At 43.6% G+C, this 24,897-nt stretch overlaps 1 protein-coding gene across 2 annotated transcripts in view; it reads left to right on the top strand.

Moving 5' to 3' along the window:
- The first annotated feature begins 1,454 nt into the window (after positions 1-1,454).
- JAG2 (jagged canonical Notch ligand 2) overlaps positions 1,455-24,897 on the top strand; it is a 138,901-nt gene continuing 115,458 nt past the window's right edge. For both annotated transcript variants that reach the window (XM_027849190.1, XM_027849189.1), the window contains exons 1-2: positions 1,455-1,617; positions 2,488-2,838. In XM_027849190.1, the coding sequence (XP_027704991.1) occupies positions 1,549-1,617; positions 2,488-2,838 (420 nt within the window). In that variant the 5' untranslated portion in view covers positions 1,455-1,548. The remainder of the gene's footprint in view (positions 1,618-2,487; positions 2,839-24,897) is intronic.

Raw genomic sequence — 24,897 nt, 5'->3', positions numbered from 1 at the left:
ACATTACATTATGGGTAATGGTACATTATATGATAAATGTATACTAATGTAGTCCTTGAAACAGGCAAGCACTCTTGGTGATGCTTATTGATGCTGGTGGAGGTAATGATGGGGATGATATTGAAATGATGATTATAGCAATAGTGATTTTAGGGGGTGCTAGTGATGCTAGTGGCATTGATGGTGATGAAATTGATGCATTTGATGGGAGGCTGGGAATGATGGTGATTATGGTGGTGGTGGTAGTAGTCGTGATTGGGAAGATGATTATGAAATCGAGGATGGAGAGAATGGTTAGGCTACATGATCTAAATCTGTGATGGTGATGACCAAGAACTCAAAAGGCATTAAATTCTTATGTGTGATTTCTAGAACAAAAGTGCTATTTCACATATATGTAGAAACTTTCTTAGTTTCCATTCTCTAATGTTTTAAGGTTTGTAAAGTACTTTAAAACTAATATCTCCTTTTATCCTCACAATAGTTAGGTACGGTTATTTCCCATTTTATAGATGAGGAAACTGAGGTAGCCTGGGGTTAAATGACTTGCCTAGGGTCACACAACCAGTAAGTGTCCGAGATCGGGTTTGAAATCTGGTCTTCTCGGCCATGTACAACACTGTCCACTAAGCTATCCTTTCCTTTCAAAGACTGGGAGAGGTTGGATCCGCTATAAAGTTCTGTTCTGATCCTAGCCCTGGGCTTGTCTTACTCCAACCACCTTTCCCATCTCTCCTCCAAGACCCCTTCAACCCTACATAGTCTTCACCCAAGGCTCCAACAACCCACAGCCTGAAGATAGCTCAGGCTGGGCTGGGCTCGGCCTCAGCGCTGTGCAGCTAAAACAGATCCGAGCAACTCCTGGAACCTCTGCCATCTCATCCGAGCCTGCAGATAGGCTGTATCGCTTTGCAGCTCTTTAAAGGGAAGCCTGGAGCCCCCCAGCCCAGCCCCTAGCTCACTCCCGCCCGCCCGCCCACCTGCTGCCCAAGCTTGAGGCCCCACCCTCTCATGAATATGCAGGTATCAGGCCGCTGCGTGGAATGGGTGAGCGAGCTGTCAGTCTGGGCTCCCGAACTTGTAGGGTGTCAGTGAAGGGGGAGTAAGGGCGCACGGGGAGAGGCTGGAAGCTATCTGCTGCAGCTAAGCAGCCAGTGTGCACCGGGAGCTAGAGCCTGAGCAGGGAACCAGAACAGCGACGGCGGCTAATGCTCCCTGCTGCGCTCGGGGAGGCGTCGGGCAGCGACCCTCAGAGCGACCCGCAGAGACCAGCACAGCGGGTTAGAACGCCTAGAGCCCTGCCCACTGCCTGCTCGCTGCTGGGGAGCAGCAGCTGCAGTACAGAAGCAGAGGTTGCATGGCCCTGAGCTCCGCGCTTGCTCCCGACTGAAAGTGCGGCTCAGGTTCGGCGGGCGGCTCCTGTTCAGGCGGCAGCAGTGGCTGCGGCTGCAGTAACTGCAGCAATAGCAACAGCCACAGCCACAGCAACAGCAGAGAAGGCGGGCGCCCAGAGCGGCGGAGAAGGAGGCGGCTAAGGTGGCGGCTGCAATGCTGGAGCAAAGCCGGCGGATGGCGGCAACTCGCCTGGGGCTGCTTTTCCTCACCATTTGGGTTCAGGTGAGGGGCCCGGCGGACTTCTTGGGAGAAGGATCCCCGCAGCCCCCTGCATTGCAGTGCAGCGGGAGGGGAGGGGGCAGGGGCGACTGCCAACCCCAGGGAACTGAGGCGTCTTCTGTCCTGCAGCCTTAAGCGTTTCCTGGCCCTTTACAGGGAGGGGCCCGAGAAGGGGGGGGGGCACGAATGGGACGCGAAGTTAGGGGTCCCAGTGAAGGGGGCGCCTTTTGCACTTTACCTTTCTCCAGCCCCTGGGGAGGGGTGTGGGCGGTCAAGACTGGCCAGGCTTTTGCCTTGTTATTTTTCCCAGTGACTTTAAAAACAAAAAACAGAACCACCCTTGCTGCTTGTTTGCAAAGCCCTGGAGCGTGCGGGGAAGCCCGCCTGACGCCGCTTTGGGGCACCGGGGATGGCGGCCGCGGCTCCGCAGGGGCTTAGGGGCAGCCTCACAGTTCGGTATTGCGGACGTGAAGTCTGGGTTGCGTCCCTAGCTTGTTTGCCCCGGGGCTGGATACGCGCGCTTGTATCCTCCCCAAATCAGGGCGCTGGTTTGCAGACTCCGGGGGGGACTGAGCCCCGAACTGCGCGTTACCTCCTCCCACAGCGGTGGCCGTGGCTTCCTCGGGCGGCTGCAGTCCCTCTCTCGCCGCCAGCCTGCTCTCCCCACTCCCGGCTTCTTTCCCTACTGCCTCGCCCTAATGCCCCTCTCCTCGAAGGCCACCTGCAAAGGCCCCGCGCGGCGCAAGCTCCCCAGATGCCGCAAGGGCTGGGGCTGGGGCTGGGTGCTGCCCCTAGCGAACCTCGGACGCCCTCTGGCCCCAGCCCCCACCGTTTGGTCTCCCTTCTCCTCCCCTCTTTGTGTCTTATTTTTAGGCGTCGCAGCCCATGGGATATTTCGAGCTGCAGCTGAGCTCGGTGAAGAACGTGAACGGGGAGCTCCAGAACGGCGACTGCTGCGACAGCAACCGGACTGCACGGCCCACCGGGTCGGGCTGGAGCTGCGGCCGAGATGAGTGTGACACCTACGTTCGTGTCTGCCTCAAGGAATATCAGACCAAAGTAACCCCGACGGGGGCCTGCAGCTACGGCCAAGGAGCCACGCCCGTGCTCGGTGGGAATACTTTTTCCTTGGGCGGTGGTACCAACAGCGGCAGGAGCAGCCACCACGGCAGGGGCAGCAGAGACAAGGGCCGGGTGGTTATCCCCTTCCAGTATGCGTGGCCGGTAAGTGTTCTGTCGCCCTCGGCGGGAGAGAGGAGAGAGCTCAGGCAGTCTCCCTGCCCCCTGGGGCTGCAGCAGGGCCAGCACCTATGGGAGGGGAGAACACTTGCATCTGGGTGGGGACGCTGTGCTCTGCAGGAGGGAGGGCTCTGCCCGGGAAATAGCCGCTAAGGCAGCCCCTTCCCTCAGTTAGAGATGGAAGTGGCTTCTAGGTGGGGCCGCACTCAAGCGGGTGTGCTTGCCCGAAGTGGGGGGTGGGAGCGAGTGCTTGCATGTGTGTGCATGTTCGAGTGTGTATGTATGGGGAGGGAATGGGATGTAGGTATATCCCTGGCACCTGAGCTCCTTTAGAGGTGGTGTAGAGGGGTGGTGGTGATAAGTCAATCCCACTTGGCTCCCAGGGCTGACTTAGGAATCTATGCCAGGGCAGGAGGGCCAATTGCTTTATAATGGTTGATGTTGGTTTTATGGCATGGTGGTAGAAACTGCTTTCCAGGCCCTGGTTAGTGCACCGCATTCTTGGATGGTCTCTTACTTATAATCCTCAAAGCCAAGGCCTACCACCGAGTCCTACGTACAATAGGTGCTTAATAAATATTCAATAAAATTTACAACTTCTATGTTTAACAAAGTGGCTTCAGAAAGAATGGGGTGGTACATTTTGGGAAAACCTCAAGAGGGGAGCAGAGATTGTGATTCTGTTGTGTTTAGGCCCTGATAGGGAAGACACTAGAGACATTCTATGGTTTTAGTCCAGACTAGAAAAATTCTATTCTTACAGGCCTACCCTGGACTATTGTGTACCCAGATCAGGTTTAGTATTTTATTTATAGGAGAAGGATAAGTGAGCCCACCTGGTCTGAGAATGAAGGAGCTTTTAATTTCCCTAAAGCTTCTCTCTCCTTCCACTCCTAGTGCCTATGAGATCACAGTTAAGGCTAATTAGCTTCATCCTTGGCCTTCAGGGGCAGGAAGGCATGGGGGCTGTCCTCATCCCAAGAGGCATCTGCAGTGTAGTGGAAAGAACAGTAGATTTAGAGTCAAATGACCTGGCCACGTTCAAATCTAGGCTGTTTCCTTAAACCTATGTGACTTTGGGCACTAAGTTCATTTTACTCTTTGGACCCAATTTTCCTGTCTGTAAAATTAAGGGGATTGAACTAGATCTTTAAGATTCTCTTTCTCTAGGTCTGTGAAAGGAGTTTGCATGTGTCCTAGTGTAAGGAATGTATCCATAAGGGGGCAGAACTGTGTGTGATAGGAAATAATTTTCTGTTCCTGTGTGTATGTTCTGGGCTTTTAATCATTGGAAGTCTAGGGATGAGTTGTAGGTGCTCCAGTGACCAGCAGAGACTTGGATGGAGGGAATGGATGCTAACTGATGTAGGGAGAAAAACAGCACATCAAGATTTAAGTTGGATACCACGATACTTAATGGTAGTGGGACTTTTCAGAGGCCGGAACATGTTTTCAAGAGAAGCAGCTTAGATGTTTAAGATCAGGTAGACCCCTTTCCCTGCTGTGGATTAAGTATAGTTCTGCCTAAAGGCGGAGGGATCAATTAGATGACAGGCCTTATTAAATAAATCCAAGGCTATTTTTGTGAAATTCATTCAACATCTGAATGAGACATAACCCCTGCCTTTGAAGCGCCTAAGGATTTAGTTATGGAAGTTGGGATTTGCAGGACTGAAACAGAGAATAAATGACATGTCTCAAAGGCTATGGGTGTTCTAGAAAAATGCAGGAGCTGCTCAGAGAAGGGAGAAGTCATTGTAGGAAGGGGTGGGAAGGGAAATTTTCCTGGCAGGTAGTCCCTTCCTTAAACTGGACCTTGGAAAAAAATGGATAGGATTTGGGTACATAGTAAGAAAAAGAGTGAATAACATGGGGAAATATGTAGAGGATGGAATGAAGGACTCTTTATGGAGATAGCCAAGAGCATTGCCTGGCAGGAACAGAAATGGTACGTGTAGGCAAAGAAGCAGTTGGAGAGGTAGGTGGCAGCCCATCTGTGGAGAGCCTAGAATACCTGAGAAGTTTTTGGTCTTTAGCTTGGAGGCAATAAGAAGACATCACATTTCTGTGAAGGAAAATGATGGGGGATGTGTTAAGGAAATGACTGGCAGTTTCTGTAGGATAGTATGGGTTGGACTGGGTGATATCTGAGGTCTCTTATAAATTCTGTGATTTTTCTTTTTTTGATGAGGACCTTTGAGCCTAAATGCCAGTCATGAATCTGCTGTCTTAATATCTTGTTCCTTCCATAGAGGAAAGATGGTAGGCTAGAGTTTTGAAAGGTTCTGCCCTTCAGGAGTCCTGAAGAGATTGAGGAGTGTGTGTGGTGGAAGAAGAGACAGGGACTTGTTTTTCCTTTTATCCCTTATAAATTCTTAAGAGGCCACAGACTCTCTTGTTTGGCTCTAGACTCTCCCTAAGTTAAGTTTGACCTTCGGAGCCCAGAACATGTCCCCATAAAAAAAAGCCAGCTCTGATCTGCCTGCTTGTGACTTTTCCTCTGATGTCCTCTAATCTCATAGGTAGCATTTGATTGCCTTTCAGATACTTGAAGGCATTTTTCATGGAGAAGACTTATTCTGGTTTTGTCCCCAGATGGCAGAACCAGGAATAATGAAGGGAAATTCCAAAGAGGTAGATGTCAGCTCAGTGTTCTGAAGCTAAATGGGCTGCCTTGAGAAGTGATAATGAAAATCCTAATTTCCCATTCTTGTAGTGGTCTAAGTTTTATAAAGCATTTCCCCCACAACAACCCTGTGTTTAGTGCAAAGATGATCAGCTCCATTTTGCAGGTAAGGAAAATGAAGCTCTGAGATGTTAAATCACTTGCCCAGGGTCATGTGATGAGTAGACTATGGTTAGAACTTGGGTCTTCTGATGCCAATTTATTTTTGTGATACAGGATGGAATTGGAGGAGACCTCAAAGATGATATACAAAAACCCCTTATTGGACAAACAGGATGCCTAAGGTCCAGAAAACTGAAGTTACATGCTTAAGGACAAAGATTGTCAGGATTTGAACCTAGGTCTTCTGATTCAGTACTTGTTTCAGGGCCCTATGCTGTCTTCTGCTCCACCTTTTACCCCCACCAAAAGAGAGGGCAGGAGAGTCTCAGTGAATCAAAATTTTCTTCTGTGCCTGTTTTGATTCTGTTTTTCACTAGGATATTTCTCCTTTCCAGAACATTTGTTACCTAGTTGGAGTATATAATCTGAAAGAGAGAGAGAAAGAAAGAGAAGGAGTTAGTTTAGTTAAAGTTTAGCTCAGATCTCAGCCAAACCAGGTGCAAACAGCAACCCTTGTCCTCCCAGGTGTTCCTCAATCCCCAGTCCTCCTAGCACCTGCCTGCCTAGTTCAGGGACACAGATGGATTCTGTTCTACTTCGCAGCAGTGGGATGCCCTTTATTCAGAAATCCAGTGACTTGGGGCTGCAAAATAAAGGTTGCAATGGGAGCAGTTCTTGGCTCTCCACCTAAGGGATTCTTGAGGAACACTAGTTGTGGCTTGAGGAGAACTGTAAGTTCCCTCCTGTCATCAGGGATAGTCATGCCATGCTGCTCCCGAGTGAATGAGGAAGAAGGTGTAGATTCAGGGCAGAGCCTGCATAGTTTATGTTTGGATGGCGTGGGCAGGTTTGGGCACATGTCCCCACTTCAACAGGGTACCCCCTATGCTGTAAGAGCCAAAGTTCTCTGAGGGCTACTGATGATGGTGGCTCAGACTGGAGTCCAGGCCGCTCCAAAGATTTGTGATTTTTGTGAACCTCTACCATGAAGGAACGCATTCTGTCCCCATCTCTAATCCACATTCTAGAAAAATCATGAAGTCATGGTATCATAACATTTAGGGATGGAAGGAACTATGTGGCTGACCTAGTCCAATTCCCTTTGTAGATAAGGAACCTGAGCCTCAGAGAAGGGAAATGACTCGTCCACTGGCAGCTAGGGAACAACAGAGCCTGTATTTAGCCTTCAATCTCAAATCATGTAATTTCCATTTCACCAGGCTCCCTCAGGAGCTTGCCTATGGGTTAGGGACCTCCCCCTTCACTCCCCCTTAGGGAAAAGTAATGCCTTAGCAGTTGGGATGGGCTTTAGATGGATAACTTGAACTTTTCCCACTCTTTCCAAAGTAGAGTTTAGGGCAAAGCAGAATGCTGCCAAAGGGAGAATTGCATCCCAGGAACCGAAGGGCTTGAGAGCCACCTGTGAAATGAATGTTAGTAAGACAGGCACCTCCCCCACTTCAAAGATAGTTACCGTAAACAGGGCAGTTAAAAAAAAAAAAAACAACAACACAAAGTCCTTGCACTGAATATCCCAACAGGCCCGTTCAGACTTGCATTGTGAGCCTGTCATCTGTACTTGCATGATGCATTTGGGTTGAAGCCAAAAATGTTTTAAAATCACTACCTTAGGATGTGTTTTTTACCCACAGTTGGCAGAGGTGGAGGGAAGGGAGCAGCCAGAGGAATGTGGCTGGCGGACTTTTTTTTTTTTTCCTCTTCTGTTTCTCCCCACCCCCATGGACCTCACCTCATGGTTCTTCAGTGACCCCAAACCAGGGGATTTACCTGGCAAGGAGCTGGTATTTAAGTGGGAAGTTAATCAGGGTGTCTTGGCTCCACATGGCTTCTACCAGGTGAGATGGGCAGACAGTAGAGAGTTGGACTGGTCATGAAATGCTGGTGGATGGGGTCCCTAGAATCTTTGCATCATCTGAGAATTGAGTGAAGGGGCTGTATATTTGGAGGGGGATGTCGTAATTTTCAAAGCTGGTTAATATGACAGGAACATTTGTATAGAGGAAAGAAACAAGATTTGGGTTTAGAACATCTGGGTTGGATCCCATTTCTGATATTTGCTAGCTATGTAGCCTTGGTCAATCCCCTTCCTCTTTCTAGGCCTCAGTTTTCTCTTCTGTGAAATTAGGTGGTTGACTAGGCAAGTCTTCTCTATTTCCAAATTCTATGATCTTATAAAAATAATTTTTATTAAAAAATAAAATTTATAAAAAATTTATATTAAATATATTTTTAAAAAATTTATAAAATTCTATGACCTTATAAATTTATTTTAAAAATTGGTTTTGGGAAGAAATTTTGCCAAATACTGAGAGTAGCCAGGTCCAGTCTAGGAGAAAGTAGAGGATGCTGGGCCTGATAGGTGTTGGCTTTTTTCCACCTGCTTTTTTGAACTTAAACAGAAGCTATAGGCCTTAAATGCTGAATTGGTGAGACTGGGGACTTTCTATCCCCCAAAATTTGTGTGGGCAGATTGGGCCAAACTACTACTTTCTCGGTGTCTTGCTGACTTTGGTTAGGAAACAAATCTAGCTTCAGGGTGTCTGTGCTTTCCCAGTTCTGTTATATGCTAGTGGTTTGACCTTGAGTAAGTCTCTTTCCCTCTCATGGCCTGCATTCACCCATTTGTAAAGTAAGGCGGATTGGACTAGGGTAATGTGAGTTCACTTCTGGCTTTCAGTCCATGGCAAGCCTTGGGTGTAACCCTCCTTCCTCAGCTTTCAGTGTTGGATACTTTTTGGTCTGTTTGGCATGTGTGGGTGGGCCTCAGGTATACCATGTCACCCCTCTTCCCTCCTTCCCCTTTAGCAGTTCTCTCCCTCCCTCCAGCAGAGTGAGTCTCTGTCTCTCCTGATTTGTTAGCCAGGAGCGTGATGATATTTGCCTTCTGTTGCCCTGACTTGCTCCCCAACCCCTCAGCATCTCAGAACTTGGGGCTGGAACTTAGAGCTTCAGGGCCTCAGCTCCTCCCTAGGAGCATTGCTTTTATTTCCAGCTCTGAAAGTGCCCTGTCGGAGGCAAGATCAAGCATTTTTGCTTTTATTTTATAGCACTTTTATAGCACTTCTTTTATGGCTGCAACACAAGGTAGAATGAAATTTATGTGTGCATCTGATTTTTCCTACTGTGATAGATTGAGAGTTACCTAAGGCAAGGGACTATATCTAATTTCAGTATGCTGTGGAGGAGACAGGAGGAGGAAAATGATCCCATGCCTACCCTTGAGGAGTTTAAAGAATGGGGTGAGGAACAGGGGGCAGAAAAGAAGCGGGCCTAGTCCCGGTGATCAGGCATCTTGGGGGATGAAAGAAAAGCAATTCTTAAGGCATTCATAGGCTGGGAAGAACTGATTTACTAAACATCATTAGAAGATGTCCCAGCTTGAGATTGAGGAGTGGATTAAGTGTAAGACACTTAAAAACCTATATAGTGTATATATATTCTAAAAGTCCTGGGGTTATAGAAAGAAGAGATCAGTGTTGGCTGGATTTATATAGGAAGCCTTCCTGGAGGAAGTGGACTTTATGAGCTGTGGCTTTTTGGTATAAAATGTTCCACAATGCAACTATCATATTTTAGGGAAAAAGTTCTTTGCCTGCTGGCCCTAGACCACTACCATTTAACTCTTAGTTTTCCAGGTTCTACTTGTACCAGACATATCTTTATTTCTGTGCCTTGGGATTCATTCCTTTTGCTACCCTTAAGCTCTGCCTTTCCTTTTTCCCCATCTTCCCTCTTTTTATGTGCGTGGCTCCACCTGTCTTGTTCCCATGGCCCTGGAAACGTGAGGCAGGAAGGTGGAGCTCTGGTTTTTGTTGACAATTCCTGTCACTCCACTCTGTGTTAAAAATTGCTATTTATAACCTTTATATGTATCTGTTTAAGTGGGTAGAAGGGCTGGCTCTCCCCTCCTGGTGTCTGACTCTGCCCTGGCTGGGGTTAGTAGTTGTCTTCACAGAACTTTGCTGTTCATTATCCGCTTTCTGACCCGTGTATTCCCCAAGGGTCCATTCTCAGACAGCTTCTCGGGTTTCTTTACGCTCTTTCCCTCGGTAATCTCCTTTACTTCCTTGAACTCAACTACCAATTCTACACAGATGAGCCCTAGCTCTGACTTCTCTTCTAGCTTTCATATTACACCTTCACCTTCCTCTAAGACACTTCCATATGCACCTCAAACTGAGCGTGCAAACAAAGCTTATCTTTCCCTTAATTTTGTTCTTCCTTCTACCCACTATTTCCTTCAGTGTTGCTGCCATTTTCCTGGTCTTCCATGTTCTATGCAAAACTAGCAAGCTGGGCTACTTACCCTTTTCATCTTGTGCTCTCCTCCGTTTGTACTTGTACTCACATGTTCCTTGGCCTGGAATACATTCCCTTTCTCTCTTTGCCTTTTGAATTCCTTCCCGTCTTTTAAAGTCTAATTCAAATGCCACCTACTTCAGGAAAGAGATTAAACATCCACATTTCTTTCAACAAAACCTCAGATGGTCTCCTCTCCAGTTTTCCCTTAATGTTGGAAATGATGTCCCCCTCTGATCTCATAAAGCACTTACCTGGTAAAGCACTTCACTCGTCTTGTGTTATGTCTGTGACCATGAACGCCATAAATGAAAGTACTGTGTCTTATCTAAATTTTGGTTCTCCCTAGCTCTGGACGTAGTCCTCTGCATATGCTTAACACAGTCCTTATGAATATGCTCATTGAATGAATTGAAGAGTGGGGCAGCCTCTACTTAGGATGAGGGGTGGTGGTGTTAGAAATGAGAACAGCCTGTTCTATTTCATTCTGTAAACACCTGGGCTAGGTCTGGAGGTCCTACTGAGGTACAGTGTGTGTGTGTGTGTGTGTGTGTGTGTGTGTGTGTGTGTGTGTGTGTATGTGTGTATGTATACTAATATATATAATATGTACTGTATATGTATACTAAACCAGAAAAGTGGGAGGTGGTGGGGGAGAGGGGAGACAACTGAGAATCTGTCTGGGAAGACTTCCTGGAGGAGGTGGAGTTGGGCTTTGAAGAATGGGGAAAATCTGACTTGGAGTGGATGTCACATTTAGGTTAACAGTCTGAGCAAAGTCATGGAGTTAAGAGCAGCTGGGAACAGTTTGCCCCACAAGACTGTGTCCTGGCATGTAATGGCAAGCCCAGAAGGTTGAGATCTGTTTGGAAATCTACACAGAAGGCTACTTGTGACCTTGTGGCCAGGTGCTGTGGCCTTGGAGCATGATCAGAGAAGTTGAAACAAGTGTGGTGGAGTGAAAAGAGCAATTGATTTAGAGTATAGATGACTTGAATTTGAATACTGGCTGTGTATGACTTTGGACAAATACTTGCCCTGGGCTTTATTTTCTTTTTTAAAATGAATGAGTTGTTCTATGTGGTCTCCAGGATCCCTTCCCAGCAGAAATATTCTATATGGACTTCTTGTAGAAATAGACATTTCCTTGTGTACCCACTGCCTTCTGTGTCTAATCTGTGTGTGTGTGTGTGTGTGTGTGTGTGTGTAAGTAAAGAGATTGAATGGGGCCACTTGGAGCATGCCAAAGAAAGGTAGTTAAGATAGAGATACTGAGATCAGGCAATTTGAGGATATGTTACTGGAGATGTTTCGACTGAGGAAGTAAAGACTTGAGGAGTGAAGCACAATTGAGGAGAGCTTTCATTTAAAAAAAAAATGTTTTGGGAGAAGAATGATTAGACTTGTTCTGCTTGAACCTAGAAAGCAAAACTAGAAAAAATTGGGGGTGGGGGTGGACAGGGTTAAGAAGCAGATTTCAGCTCCAGTAGATGGAAGAACTTTCTAACCCCAAAAGCTGTCCAATAACAGAGTGAGAATAGGTTTGTCCTCATCCAGAAATATTCAGGCACTTGGTTGAGGCCTCTTCCAGCTTTGAGAATTTATAATCTATGACCCTGTGTAGAGAAAGCTAAATGCTGGATTTCTGGATTCTGTGCATCATTTCTTACAGGAAGTCATCTCACAATTGTCAGAAAAACAGTTCACTTATGGTTCACAAAATGCTCTTCTGAGTTTTGTCATTTGCTTTCAGTGACAGCCTGGTGGACAGGGGAGTGGGCTTTTTTTTTTTTTTCCTGCAGAGGTTTGGGCCCAGGACCCATCACTGTGTTGGGTAAAAGTATAGTGTTGCTGATCAGACCAATCTGAGCTAGCAGGGCTCTACCACAGGTCAGGCACAAATAGTTCATATGAACATTTGGAGTGGAGAGGTCTCTAAATGCTCGCTTTTGAACTACTGCAGTTCTTCTTTGCTCATAGAGCACAACATCTTTGATGGGGGCATGCCATGCTGGGCAGTCCTATACCAGTGTCTCCCATGCCTCACAATTGATTCCAGAGTTCTTCAGAGAGAGCTTGAGAGTATCATTATATTACTTCTTCTGACCTTCAAGTGAGTGCTTGGATTGTGTGAGTTCTCTGTAAAAATAATCTTTTAGGCAAAAGTATGTTTAGCATTCAGGTGTGGCCAGCCCATTGTAATTGTATCCTCTGCAGTAGAGTTTGAATGCCAGGCAGTTCAGCTCTAGAAAGGACCTCAGTGTCCAGTACCTCTTCTTGCCAGGTGATTTTCAGAATCTTCCTAAGACAATTCAAGTGGAAGCAATTCAGTTTCCTGGCACGGCACTGTTAGACTGTCCAGGTTTCACACGTATATAATCATGAGGTCAGCACAACAGCTCTCTAGACCTTCAGTTTGGTAGGCAGCTTAATACCTCTTCTCTCCTACACTTTCCTTTTGGAGCCACCCAAATACTGAACTCACTCTCGCAATTTGTGCTTCAACCATCCTTGGAAAGTATACTACCAAGGTAAGTGAACTTATTCAAAATCTCTCCATTTGCTGTAACCGATGGTTCCACATATGGCTGGTGTGGTGCTGGCTGATGAAGAACTTGTGTTTTCTTGTTAATTGTTAAGCCAAAATTAGCACATGTGGTAAAGAATCTATCCATACTTTGTTGCATCTCAGCCTTTAGAGGCTGCATTGAGTGTACAATCATCTGAGAACAAAAAGTCGAGCACTAACTCTCCCTCCGCTTTAGTCTTGGCTTGTAGCCTTTTCAAGTTAAATAATTTACTACCAGTGTGGTAGCTGACCTTGATGCCATATTTGTCTTCATTGAAGGAGTCTAACAACATTGCTGAAAACATCATGCTGGAAATCATGGGAGCAAGCACACAGTTCTGCTTCACTCTGTTGGTGACTGGGAAAGCTTGAGAGCATCATCCATTATCCAGAACCCATGCAAGTTTGCCATTGTGGACTTCTGGTGCAATATTGATGAACTTATCCAGGCAACCAGATTTTGCCATGATCTTCCAAAGGGTCTCTGGTAGTAAGTTTGCCTTTTGCCAGGAACTATACCAAGAACTATCCTGGCTGTAGTGTTTCTCTCATTAGCTGCCAGTGGTGAGTTTGGAGAGGCCTTGAAGGCAGGTTAGAGTGTTAAGTATGGATTTGACTTGGATTCCCTGGCAGCTTGGGGATTAGACTCTAAAGACAGGTTGTTTTGGCAGTGCTCTGGGAAATCTTATTTTTGAAACCATTCCCAGCTTCAGAATGGGGAAGGGGACACTTCATCTTGACCTTTTTCCCCCCTATCTCCCCATGATGCTTAGGATGTCATCAAAGTTGGGCCAGCTGAGTTGTAAGAACTTATAAATATATTAGACATTTTGAGAATTGAAAAGATTAAGAATTGAGGCCAGACTGTAAAGTCACAGAAGTAGGAAGTGGAGTAAAATGCACACTTAGGTCTTGTTTATTGGCCGTGAGTATAAGGTTGGGTGAAAGATTGTCTAGGTCTGCCCAGCCAGACATTTCAGTGGCTTAGCCTTGGCCTGAATCTCTGTGTGTGACCTTTGGATGATGGGTGTAACCTATAAGTGTTCTGGAAGTTGAATATATGAATTGATAGAAATGGGGAGGTGTTAGGCACGGGATGTAGTGTGGGTTGTGGGTGAGAGGCTACTTCTTACTCAGTGTGGGATGAGAGATGGTGTGGTGTGCTGGACAGAGTCATATACTGGGATACAGACCTAGGTACTAACTCATGCACTGCCACTGACTTCCTTTGTAACCTTGAGTAAGTCAGGCCTTCTCTTTGAGCTTCCCATCTGAATAATGAAATAGTTGGATTTAAATGGGCCCTTTTAACTCTGTGTGATTCTAGATTGTTTGAAGAATTCAAGCAATTCAGGTCACTGTGCATTTTGAGCTTGCCAGGTGACCAGCTCTGTCACTTCATTCTTGGCTCACAGCCCTGGACAGATTTCCTTTTGGAATTAATTCAGACTTTGAGAGAGAATCTCAACAAACATTGAGAGACAGCATGCTGTGTGATATAGTAAGTGACTTGGAATCAGGAGACTGACCTGGGTTTGAATCCCAGGTTTTACTAGCTATGTTAATCATGGCACAATCACTCTTTGGCTCACAGTCAGTCGATAAAGACTTGTTAAATGCCTACTATGTGCCAGTCACTGTGCTAAGCACTGAAAATACAAAAAGAGGTACAAGGCAGTCCTTGCTCTTAAGCTCACAATTGAGCTATCAAAAAAAAAATTTAAACAAGCTGTATACGGAATAAATATGAAATAATTAAGAGATGGAAGGCACTAGAATTGAGGGTAGAAGAAGACATTGTAGTAGGGACTTGAAAGAAAACCAGGGGGCAGAGATGAGGAAGGAGAATAGTCCAGGTATTGGGAAACTGCCAGAGAAAATGCCCAAGAGCTGAGAGATCTGTCTTGTTCGTGGAACAACCAGGTGGCCACGTCGCTGGATTGGAGAGTATTGGAGAGTAAGGTATGAGAAGACTGGAAAGGTAGGAGGGGACTAGGCTATAGAGGATCTTGAATGCTAAACAGAGCATTTTATATTTGATCCTGGAGGCAATAGGGAGCCATTGGAGTTTATTGAGTAGAGGGGTGATATGATCAAACTTGCGCTTTAGGAACAATCACTTAATGGCTGGATGGAGGATGGCTAGGCAGACCCATAAGCAGGCTCTTGTAATAATCCAGGCTTAAGGTGATAAACACCTGCACCAGAGTGGTGGCAGTATCAGAGGAGGGAAAGGGAGTTTATAGAAGAGACGTTGGCAGAGGTGAAATTGACAAGCCTTGGCAACAGATGGGATGTGAGAGGTGAGAAAGAGTAAAGAGTCGAGAATGTTAGTTCCTCATCTCTAAAATTCTAAAATGCATTGTATAATTCAGAGCCAGAAATGATATTAAGACATCAGCCTGAGTTCTTTATTTTTCCAGATGAGGAATCTGAGTCCCAAGAGTCAACACAGTAAATAAAGTTCTGAAGCCAGCTACAGCCAAATAGGTGGTATCAGAGCATCACTTTTCTAGAAATGAGCTAAGTACAAGTCCAGGAAGGGATTCCAAGCTTAATTGGCTCTCTCAGTAAAGACAGACTCTGGGGGCTGCTGAAAGATTTCTGAGAGAATGACTTAGTAAGCTGAGCCTTCTGGGAATTCTCATTCTTTCTCATGGTATGTGTTTTTCACTCCCTTACAGTAGTCCACTATTTTCTGTATTCCTGGGAGAAAGGATTTCCTCTGCTGGGGTCTGACAGACAGCCTCTTCAACATTTTGACCATTCTAGGGGTTAGGAGGTTTTTCCTTTCTATCTGGGGCTCTTGACCTGGGGTCTATGAACTTGATTTTTTAAAAAATGTTTGGTAATTCAATAAAATTGGTTTCTTTTGTAGACCTTTGTATTTTATTTTGTTAATTTAAAAACTTTATTCTGGGAAAATGTCCATAGACTTCACCAGAATGCCAAAGGGGTCCAAACAAAAAAGGTTTAAGAACCCCTGCTTTATATTGATCCCAAAGCTCCGTATCTGTAATTTCTACTCACTTGCCAAGAAAAACAGGTCTCATCCTGCTTTTATATTCTTATATTTTATATTCTTACATTCAAATACTGAAGTTAGCTATCATATTCCCCTCTCTTTCCTTCTCTAATCTTAACATCCTCTTTCTTTCAATTTATTCTGATATATAATGTGTCTTCAGCCTGGTTAAACTCCCCTGAATGCACTCCAAATTAAAAGTGCCCTCCCAGTGCCACCCTGGTCCTACTTAGCTTATTAACTTAGAATTACATTGACTTTTGGGCTGTTCTGTCACATTATTGAAATTGAGGCTGTAGTCCTTTAAAATTTTTCAGGTTTTAAAAAAAAAAAATCTAAACTGTCTTTTTAGTCCTATGATCTGATTTTTTTCCTTACACTCTAGATTATTAAACTGGAAGTATAGAACTTAAAATTTAATTAGAATAAATGTTGCCATATAAGATTAGTTCCAGCATTTCTAGCCTGAAGAAATCTTCTGGGACCACAATTTGGTTATCTAACATGTTACCTACTACCTCTCTCAGCTTCATCTTCATCTTCATAAATTTGATAATTATGTCATCTGTGCCTTCATCTAAGTCATTGAGAAAAATGTTGAGCAGCTGATCAGCAGAGGGCCAAGGACAGAACTTCCTCCCCGTCCCCCCCCCCGTTATTCTCTAGATACTTTCTTCCAGACTGATATCAATCCGTTAGTCAGTTCTGATTATTCAACTAGACCTCAATCAGAGGAAAGAAAATGGATTAAAAGTAGGCCACATGTAGATTTTTATTTGAATATAGATTGGCCTAAGTGGTTGCTCAGGTCTCTTCCAACTATGAAATTCCGTAATTACACTAGTGTTATTGTCATAGCTTGTATTTTTTATTCCCTTAAAGGAATCCACTATTTTCTGTTCCTAGGAGAACCTGGAGTCCATACACAAATCTCTTCATTCCCCTTCCAGAAAAAAAAAATCACGAGGAACTTAATCAAACACTTTCCTGAAATCTAGCTACATACTGTCTACAGCATTCTGAGCTATCATATCAGTCTAGTCATGTTGTCATCAAAGGAAAGGAGGTTAGGCTGACATGACTTGTTCTTAATGAAACCGCACTGACTGCTTGTGATCACCACTTTCCTTTCTCGGTGCTCATAAACCATCCCTTTAATAATACGGTCTAGAATTTTGTCAGAAACTAAATGTTCTTGGCCTAAGGTAAGAAGAATTAACTTTCTCCTTCTGAAAGTCAGGACATTTTCACATCTCTAGCTTAGAGCAGCTTTCCTGTTTTCCATTGTTGTTTTTTTGTTTTTGTTTTTGTTTTAAAGATCTCTGATAGTTGGCCAGAAATCGCATCTATTAGGGCTTTTTCAGTACCCTGGCATGTGGTTTGTCTGGGGCTGATACCTCTCTGTGAGGTGCTGTTGCCTTTTCACTTAATGGGGGCTTCACACCCTGTCAGTCAGTTTTGTCTTTGGCCTTCCCAGAACCCAAGGTGACTTCCATGGCATGTCGAGATAGTAAATTAATGATAATAACAACATATAGTACTCTAAGGTTTTGAAAAACAGTTTGCATACAACTCATTTGAATTTACCAATGTGAGGAAACTGAGGCATAGAGTAGTTGTTAGTGATTTACCCAGGGTTGCATAGCTAGTAAATGACTGAGGCAAGAGTTGAACTCAGGTCTTCCTAGATCCAAGTCCAGTGCCGTATTCACTGTGCCACCTAGCTGCCTCTGAGGTAAAAAGGCAGTTACGAGGCAATGGGGAATGGGATAGGCTCATTTGAAATGATTGTTTGAAGTGGAGGTAAAGAGAGAGTATATTTTAGGAATGCAGGACAGCTTATGCAAATGCAAGGAAATGGAAAAGGAAATGTCATGAATCATATGAAGGCCTGTTTGATTGGGCTGTACTATATGTTAAGGGGAATAATATATAGGGCTGGTAAAGTAGGCTGAGGTGAAGTTCTGAAGGGCTGTACCTGAAAAAAGTATATTTTATGTTAGATTCTTGAAGCCAGAGGTCACAGGAGTTTACTGAGCCCCTAATCGAACTTATGCTTTAGGAAAATCATGCTGACACCTTTGAATGGGTGTCAGCTATGTCAAGGACCGATTGGAGCTGAGAGAGACTCGGGGCAGGGAGGTCAATGAGGAGACTATTGAAGTAGTCTGAGCGAGGAGAAGATAAAGATTTGAGCTAGAATGATGGCTATTTGAGCAAAGACGAGGGTCCAGTTATTGTGGAGGTACAGCCAATGAGATTTGGCAAATGATTGGATTGAGGAGTCTAAGATAACATAGAGATTGTGAACCTGGACGACTTGAAGAATGGTGTTGCTTTCAGCAGAAATAGGGAAGTTTGGAAGAGGGGTGAATTTTGGAGGAAAGAGCCTTTGTTTTGGAGATGTTGAGTTTGAGATTCTTGTAATAGTAATACTAGTAACAATACTACTACTAATGATAATAATTAGCATTTATATAATGTTTCAAGATTTGGTAAGTACTTTACATATATTATCTCATTTGATCCTGACAGCAGATGTTGTGAGGTAGATGCTGTTGTTATCCCCATTTTACAGATAAGGTGAAGCTGAGAGAATAACTTGCCTGTGGACACACAGGTGGGATTTGAACTCAAGTCCTCCTGATTCCATGTACAACACTCTATCTACTGTGCCACCTATAGCCATTTGGAAATGTCTAATAAGCATTTTGTGGTATGGGATTAGAGCTCAGAAGAGAGACTAGAACTGGATCCATAGATCTGAGAGTCATCAGCAGAGAGATGATAATTAAACTCCTGGGAGCTGATAGGGCCAATGAGAAAGAAAGTATATATAGAGCAGAGAAGATGAACAACCTAGGATTTTACCTTGAATGAGGATTTTACCCAGGACTGATGTCAGGTTCCTTACAGTATCCTCTTTCTTCATCCTTTTTGAAAATCAGTCCATTTGTATGTAGCCCAGTGGTATCTTGCCCATTCTCCATGATTTTTCACAGATGCAGCAGTCACATCCATAAATTCTTTCAGTACCCTGGGGTATACATTACTGGGAACTAGTCCAATAACCATTAAGTGGACCTGCTGAAAGATCTCAGTTATATCATTCTTGACCTTCTTGCTACAAAGAAAACCAAGAGAAGGAAGTTACAGCTCAGTGAAGGGATGGCACACAGATATTCCTTGGAGAGACAAAGAAAAGTTGACGGAGTTGGTTGCATGCCCAAAAGCAATAACAATAGCAACAAAAGCCATTAACGTTATTTCATGGTACATTATCAATATGCAATATGCAAAATTATCAATATAAAAAAAATCCTTGAGTCATCTTGCCATACATGAATTGAGAATATTCTTGATGAGAAAAAAAAAACAGATTTTGACAAATGATAACCAATAATAGATCATATCTTTACTGGTTTAAAATTGACTGAAAGATGTGGAGAACATATCTCATGTGAATGGACAACCTATAGAGTTTGCTCATCCGTAGGCATATCTGTAACAAACAGTGTGAATGGATACAAATTGGGCATGGAATTGAACAAGAGCATTAGAAGAAATGGGCTGGATGGACTTTGGAAAATTGCCAAGCTTTTTTAATGATCCCCAAGTTTCCCATGAAAGTAAAGGCCCATCTTTTTGATACTACCATTCTATTGGTATTGCTAGATGGCAGTGAAAGATAGGGGGCAAAGTCTCTGAAGAATTAAAAATGAAAGTCATACAGAAGACGATGAGAAGAGTCCTAGTTAGGAATAAGTAGACTACAACCAGTAAATGAGGAATTTAGACAACAGGAGTAAAAGATGTCTTTAGGGAGATGTATAATAGGAATAAAAGATGGGCATGAGATGTCAGATGGACAGCCAGAGTATTTGACTGGTACACTCTCACTGTCAGGAGAAAGTGAGGAACGTCTCCAGAATGTTGGATGGATTCCCTGTAGTGTAGATAAATATGGGAGAACAGAAATGCCTGGAGTGGGCAGATATGGGAGGGTTGCAGTATGCATTGTTGAGGGAAACCACCAGATCAATGAAATTCTTTTTATTTTTTATTTTTTTAGGCAATTGAGATTAAGTGACTTGCCCAGGGTCACACAACTAGTAAGTGTCAAGTGTTTTTGATGTGAGGCCGGATTTGAACTCAGGTCCTCCTGACTTTAGGGCCGGTGCTCTATCCACTGCACCACCTAGCTGCCCCAGATCAATGAAATTTAAAGATCCGTATGCGTATTGGAAGTATTCATCTTCTATTAGCTTCCTTCTCTACATGTCTTAAAATTTTCTTTAGGCAGCTCTTTTTTTTGTGGGGGGGAGGATTTCTGTTTCTGTCTGTAGAATTTTATTTCTGATAGCTTCCCTTCCTTCTTGGACTGACTGACATATTCTGTAGAATTTTAGGCCATGGAATCAGTCAGGAATGCCTACCAATGACACTAGCGCTGGGAATACAAAGGTAAAAGCCAAATTGATTTCAAAGAACTTTCTAATGAGAGAGAAAATATGCAAATCAAATACAATGTAACCTTGTAGGGGAAGGTCCAAGCATGGGGATGGAGGTGGGAGGGGCGGGGGTTACTTACCTTTTGCAGGAGGTAGGACTTAAGCTAAATCTTGGAGGGAAACTGGGAATTCCTGGAGGGAAAAGTATAGAGTGAGATCATTTTCGGCATGACAGTTTTTGCCAGTGCAAAGACATGTAGATAATAGATGGAGTGATATGAGGGCTAATAGCAAGGAGGCCAGTGTGGCTAGAAAGTAACTTGTAAGGTGACTAAAAAGGTAGGAAGGGGCCAGGTTGTGATGAGATTTAAATGACAAAAGAAGGAGCTCATATCTTATCCCAGGGGCAATAGTAGCCCCTGTACTAAGCAGGAGGTTGACATGGTCAGATTTGAGTTTGGCAGCTCTATGGAGAGAAGACGGGGGAGAGGATGATTTAAGACAGAGATTAATTAGGATGCTGTTATAATGGTAAAGGAAAGAAGTGATGATATTAAACTAAGGTGGTTTTGGTAGTAGAAAGAAGGGGGTGTATGCAAGAGCTGCTGTGGAAATTTAGCAACTAATTTGATATATGAAGTATATAGCTGAGGATGACAAAAGGTACAAACTGAGCGATTGAAAAGATGGTGGCACACCTGACAGAACTTGGTAAATTTAGAAGGGCTGGGTTTGGGGGAGAGAACAATGAGTTCTCTTTTGGATATGTTGAAGGTGAGATATAATTACCAACGTAAAATTTCCATTAAGGAGTTGGTGATATGGAACCAGGAGCTGAGGAGAGTGACTAAGGCTCGAAATATAGATTTGGGAGTCATTTGCATAAAGATGGCAGTGAAACCATTGATTGATGAAGTCATTCAGGGAGAGAGTATGATGTGGATGATGGTCTAGCAAAGGAGACCGAGAAGAAGTCAGATAGGTAGGAGGAGATCCAAGACAGGATCCCAGAAAAGGAGAGAATATCTAGGAGAGATTGGTCAATAGTGTCATATAGTACAGAAATAACGAGAAGAATAAGGACTTGAGAAAAGCCATTAAATTATGCAGTTAAGAGAGAATTGGTGATGTTGACGAAAGCATTTTCAGTTGGGAGATAAGGTTGGAAGCCAGATTGCAGAGGGTTTAGATTGGAGTGAGAGGAGAGGAGGCAGAGGCAATGAGTAGTTAGATAGCTTTCTCAAAGAGTTTAATTGAGAAAGAGAGGAGGGATATAGGGTAGTAGCCAGCAGGCATGCTTGGATTCAGTGACAGTTGTTTGTTTTTTTGAGACTGAGGAAGATATGGATGTGTTAGAAAGTACTAACTAAGGAACCAGTATATGGGGAGAGATGGAAGATGAGAGTGGGGCTAGGGGAGAGGATAGTAGAGGCAGTCTGCTGGAGAAGGAGCAAGGGGATGGGATCGAGGGTACAGGTAGAAGGGAGGGGTTGCTCTTAGGATGAAGGCCACTTCTTTGTCAGAAACTGGAATAAGAGGACATAGTGGAAGATGAAGCCAAGGAGTTGTGAAATGAGAAAGCGTCAGTGAAAACAGGGAGCTTCAGGAAGCGTGGCCTCCATTTTCTCAGTAAATGATGAGGTCTTCTTAGATGAGGTCTTCTGCTGAGAGGGTGGAGGCAGAGGGTGCTGTTTTGAGAATTTTGAAGAGAGAAGAGAAGACTTAGAGTAGCCTGTGTGGGGAATAGGATAGAGAATCAATTAGGGAGGAATCCAAGAGTTACCTTTCTTCATTGAGAGCTCATTTGATATTGAGTAATGTGACATAACTCACTTCACATATGAAATTGGTTGCCAGATCTTATAATTTCTACCTCCCTAACTTCTCTCCCATATACCCCCTTCTCCCTACTTCAAAAAGCACCTTAGTTCAAGATCATCACCTCTTGCCTTGACAATTACAGTGGCCTCCTAATTGATCCCTTTGCCCTGTTTCTTCCCAGTCTATGTTCCACAGTTGCCAAAGAGATTTTCCAAACACTCAGGTCTGACCATGTCATTCCTTATTTAATAAACCCTAGTGGCTGCCTACCAGTCAGCACAGTTGCGCAACTTTCTCTAGTTTTGTTGAGCAGCATATTTGTGGAATCCAATGAGGAAAATAGTGGGAATAATTCATGATAGAATTCAGCAAAACATGAATGTTAATAAGACAGGGCGTAAAGGATTTGAAAGTAGAGTTGAAGTGATTCATCAGTAGGTTGAGATTTGTAAAGGAAGAAGGTATAACCAGAGCCAGGATAATAACCCAAGAAAGAACAGAAGAATAGGGGGCTTGAACATTTTGGTAGTTTAGGAGGAATAAGACGTCAGGAAAGATGGAATCAGATTATGATCCACTGAAAGAACTGAATACTTGTGGGTGATGGCATCGTTGAAGGTGTGACCATCCCTGTGTTTAGTGATAGGTCTTCAGAGTTATGGAGATTGAAGAATTGGAAAAATGGTGTGTTTGAGGAAATATCAACATGTATGTTGTGAAGTGTCCTAGTATGAGGGCAGGAGTTGTGGTGGTGAGGGAGATTGTGAGCCAAGCACTGAACTCCTTGAGGAAGGAGTAACCCCTGCCCCTCCCACTCCTGTCCCCATGCTTGGACCTTCCCCCACAAGGTTACATTGTATTTGATTTGCATATTTTCTCTCTCATTAGAAAGTTCTTTGAAATCAATTTGGCTTTTACCTTTGTATTTCCAGGATCTGGAAAATTTGGATAGTGTGAATTTAAGAAGAGGAGAGGTTGCTGAGTAATGGAGATAGAGGTAGAATCTGGAAGTGGCAATGGAGAAGACAAACCATTCTGACACCCCTGCAGGACCACTGAGTTGGGGCTATGAGTGAAGGTGGAAAAAATAGGGATCCTTCACCCTCTTACAGAGAGGGTCAAGGGAAACCAGGTCTGTGTGAGTGTCTATTATTTTTTGATTAACTGTGGAATCTACTTTCCTAAAATCTAGGATACATGCCAAATTGTGCCTGGTTTTCTTTTTTTCTTTATCATGAACTTACATTCACATGCAAGATTCCCTTTTTATTTAAACTTTTTAAAATTTTGAACTATTTTTATACCAAAAAAAGAACATTTCTATACACTATTCACACAGCAGAACATAAAAAGATTTTATGTGAAATCATGAATTAGCCAACCACTTGATTTTTAAAGTATATAATTTTGTACATAACTTTTAAAACGTTTTTGTCTGTGCTTCCTTCTGAACTCCCTTCTCTCCTCTCTGCATGTAAGAAATGTTTCAATAGCCCTCTTTTTTGATGACACCCACCATTAAAAATGGAAAGAAGAAATTTAAAAAAAAAACCTTGTAGCAAATGAGCAAGTCAAGAAAAATGAAACCATACGTATGTCTTTTTTTGAACCTTGTATCCATTGCCTCTGTCAGGATTTGCTTCATCAGAAGTTCTCTGGTAACAGGGTTGGTCACGGCATTGATCAGAGTTCTTAAGTCTCTCGCTAGCTGTGTGACCCTGGGTAAGTCACTTAACCCCAATTGCCTTAAAAAAAAATTCTTAAGTCTTTCAGTTTTGTTTGTTTGTTTGTTTTTTACAGTGTTGCCATCCCTGTATAAATTGCTCACCTGGTTGTACTCACTTGTCTCTGGGTCAGTCATACTACCCAGAATGCTCTAAAATTACCTTTTTTGAGATAGCTAGGTGGTACAATGGATAGAATGCTGGTCCTGTAGTCAGGAAGACCTGAATTCAAACCTAGCCTAAGACATTTGCATGACCCCGGGTGAGCCACATAACCTCTATCAATCTCAGTTTCCTCAGTTGTAAAATGGGGATAATAATTCTGTATACTTCCCAGGGTTGTTGTGAGGATCAAATGAGATTATACTTGTGAAGTGCTTGGTACAGAGTACATGGTAGGTGCTAAATATATGCTTATTTTCTTCCATTGCAATTTTTTTTCAATATTCCATTAGATTCATATAGGTGTTCAGCCATTTCCCATTTGGTGTTCATCTCATTAATTTCCTTCCATTTCTTTGTGGTTATCTGTTTTTTCCTCTTTTAATCCCATCATTGGGATAAGGAAATATGTTTTGCTTGGGACATCCTTCCTAGATGTTATCTTCCCTCTTAAATACCTTAACCCTTCCAACAGCTAGGTCTTCTGGCTGACCTCTTGGGTAGTCCTGAGGTGGAAAAATTTACTTAACTGTAGTTTCTCATTGGATTTATTGATCATTGGTTGGTCTGGTGAGAACTTTAGGGTTTTGCTAGTCTAAGTATGTGGACACTGTTGGTCAGCCTCTGGTTCAGGCAGCTATCTAGGGTGGAAGGGTTCTCTTCATTTCTTTTTAAGCAGCCAGGGCAAGGATTGGTTTTAGAAGTTTTTCCTTATGGCTTTTCCCTCATCTTGAAGGATGAAGTTCCTATCAAGGTAAGCCAAGAAAGGATTAGCTATTCTGTTTTTGGTAGAGAGCTCCAGCAGATGTTCGAATAATTGAAATTTCTCGTCACTACTATGTTAGACCCAAGTGCCAGTCTTGTGATTCATTTCCTGAGCTCCTTATTTTATTTCTTCATTCTCTCTGGGAGGTCAGAATATTCCCACAGCAATAAAGCATATATTTATGCTTCCATTGATCTTCATTCAGATGTACTTCGCCGTATTTCCTTCCCCTGACTCTTGGATTTTATCACAAGTATTCGTCTGCAATATACAGTGTTATGCATTCCCACCTCTGAAGCCTCCATTGCAGCCTATGAATTACTAGATGTTTCTACCACCATTTTCCAGGTTAAAGCTATTCTCTGGTATCGTGTGTGTGTGTGTGTGTGTGTGTGTGTGTGTGTGTGTGTGTGTGTGT

Source organism: Vombatus ursinus, unplaced genomic scaffold (genome assembly GCF_900497805.2).
Source record: "Vombatus ursinus unplaced genomic scaffold, bare-nosed wombat genome assembly UNPS02007284.1, whole genome shotgun sequence".
Classification (NCBI taxonomy): domain Eukaryota; kingdom Metazoa; phylum Chordata; class Mammalia; order Diprotodontia; family Vombatidae; genus Vombatus; species Vombatus ursinus.
Note: the sequence above shows the minus strand (reverse complement) of the source record. Positions and strands in the feature narration are given on the sequence as shown.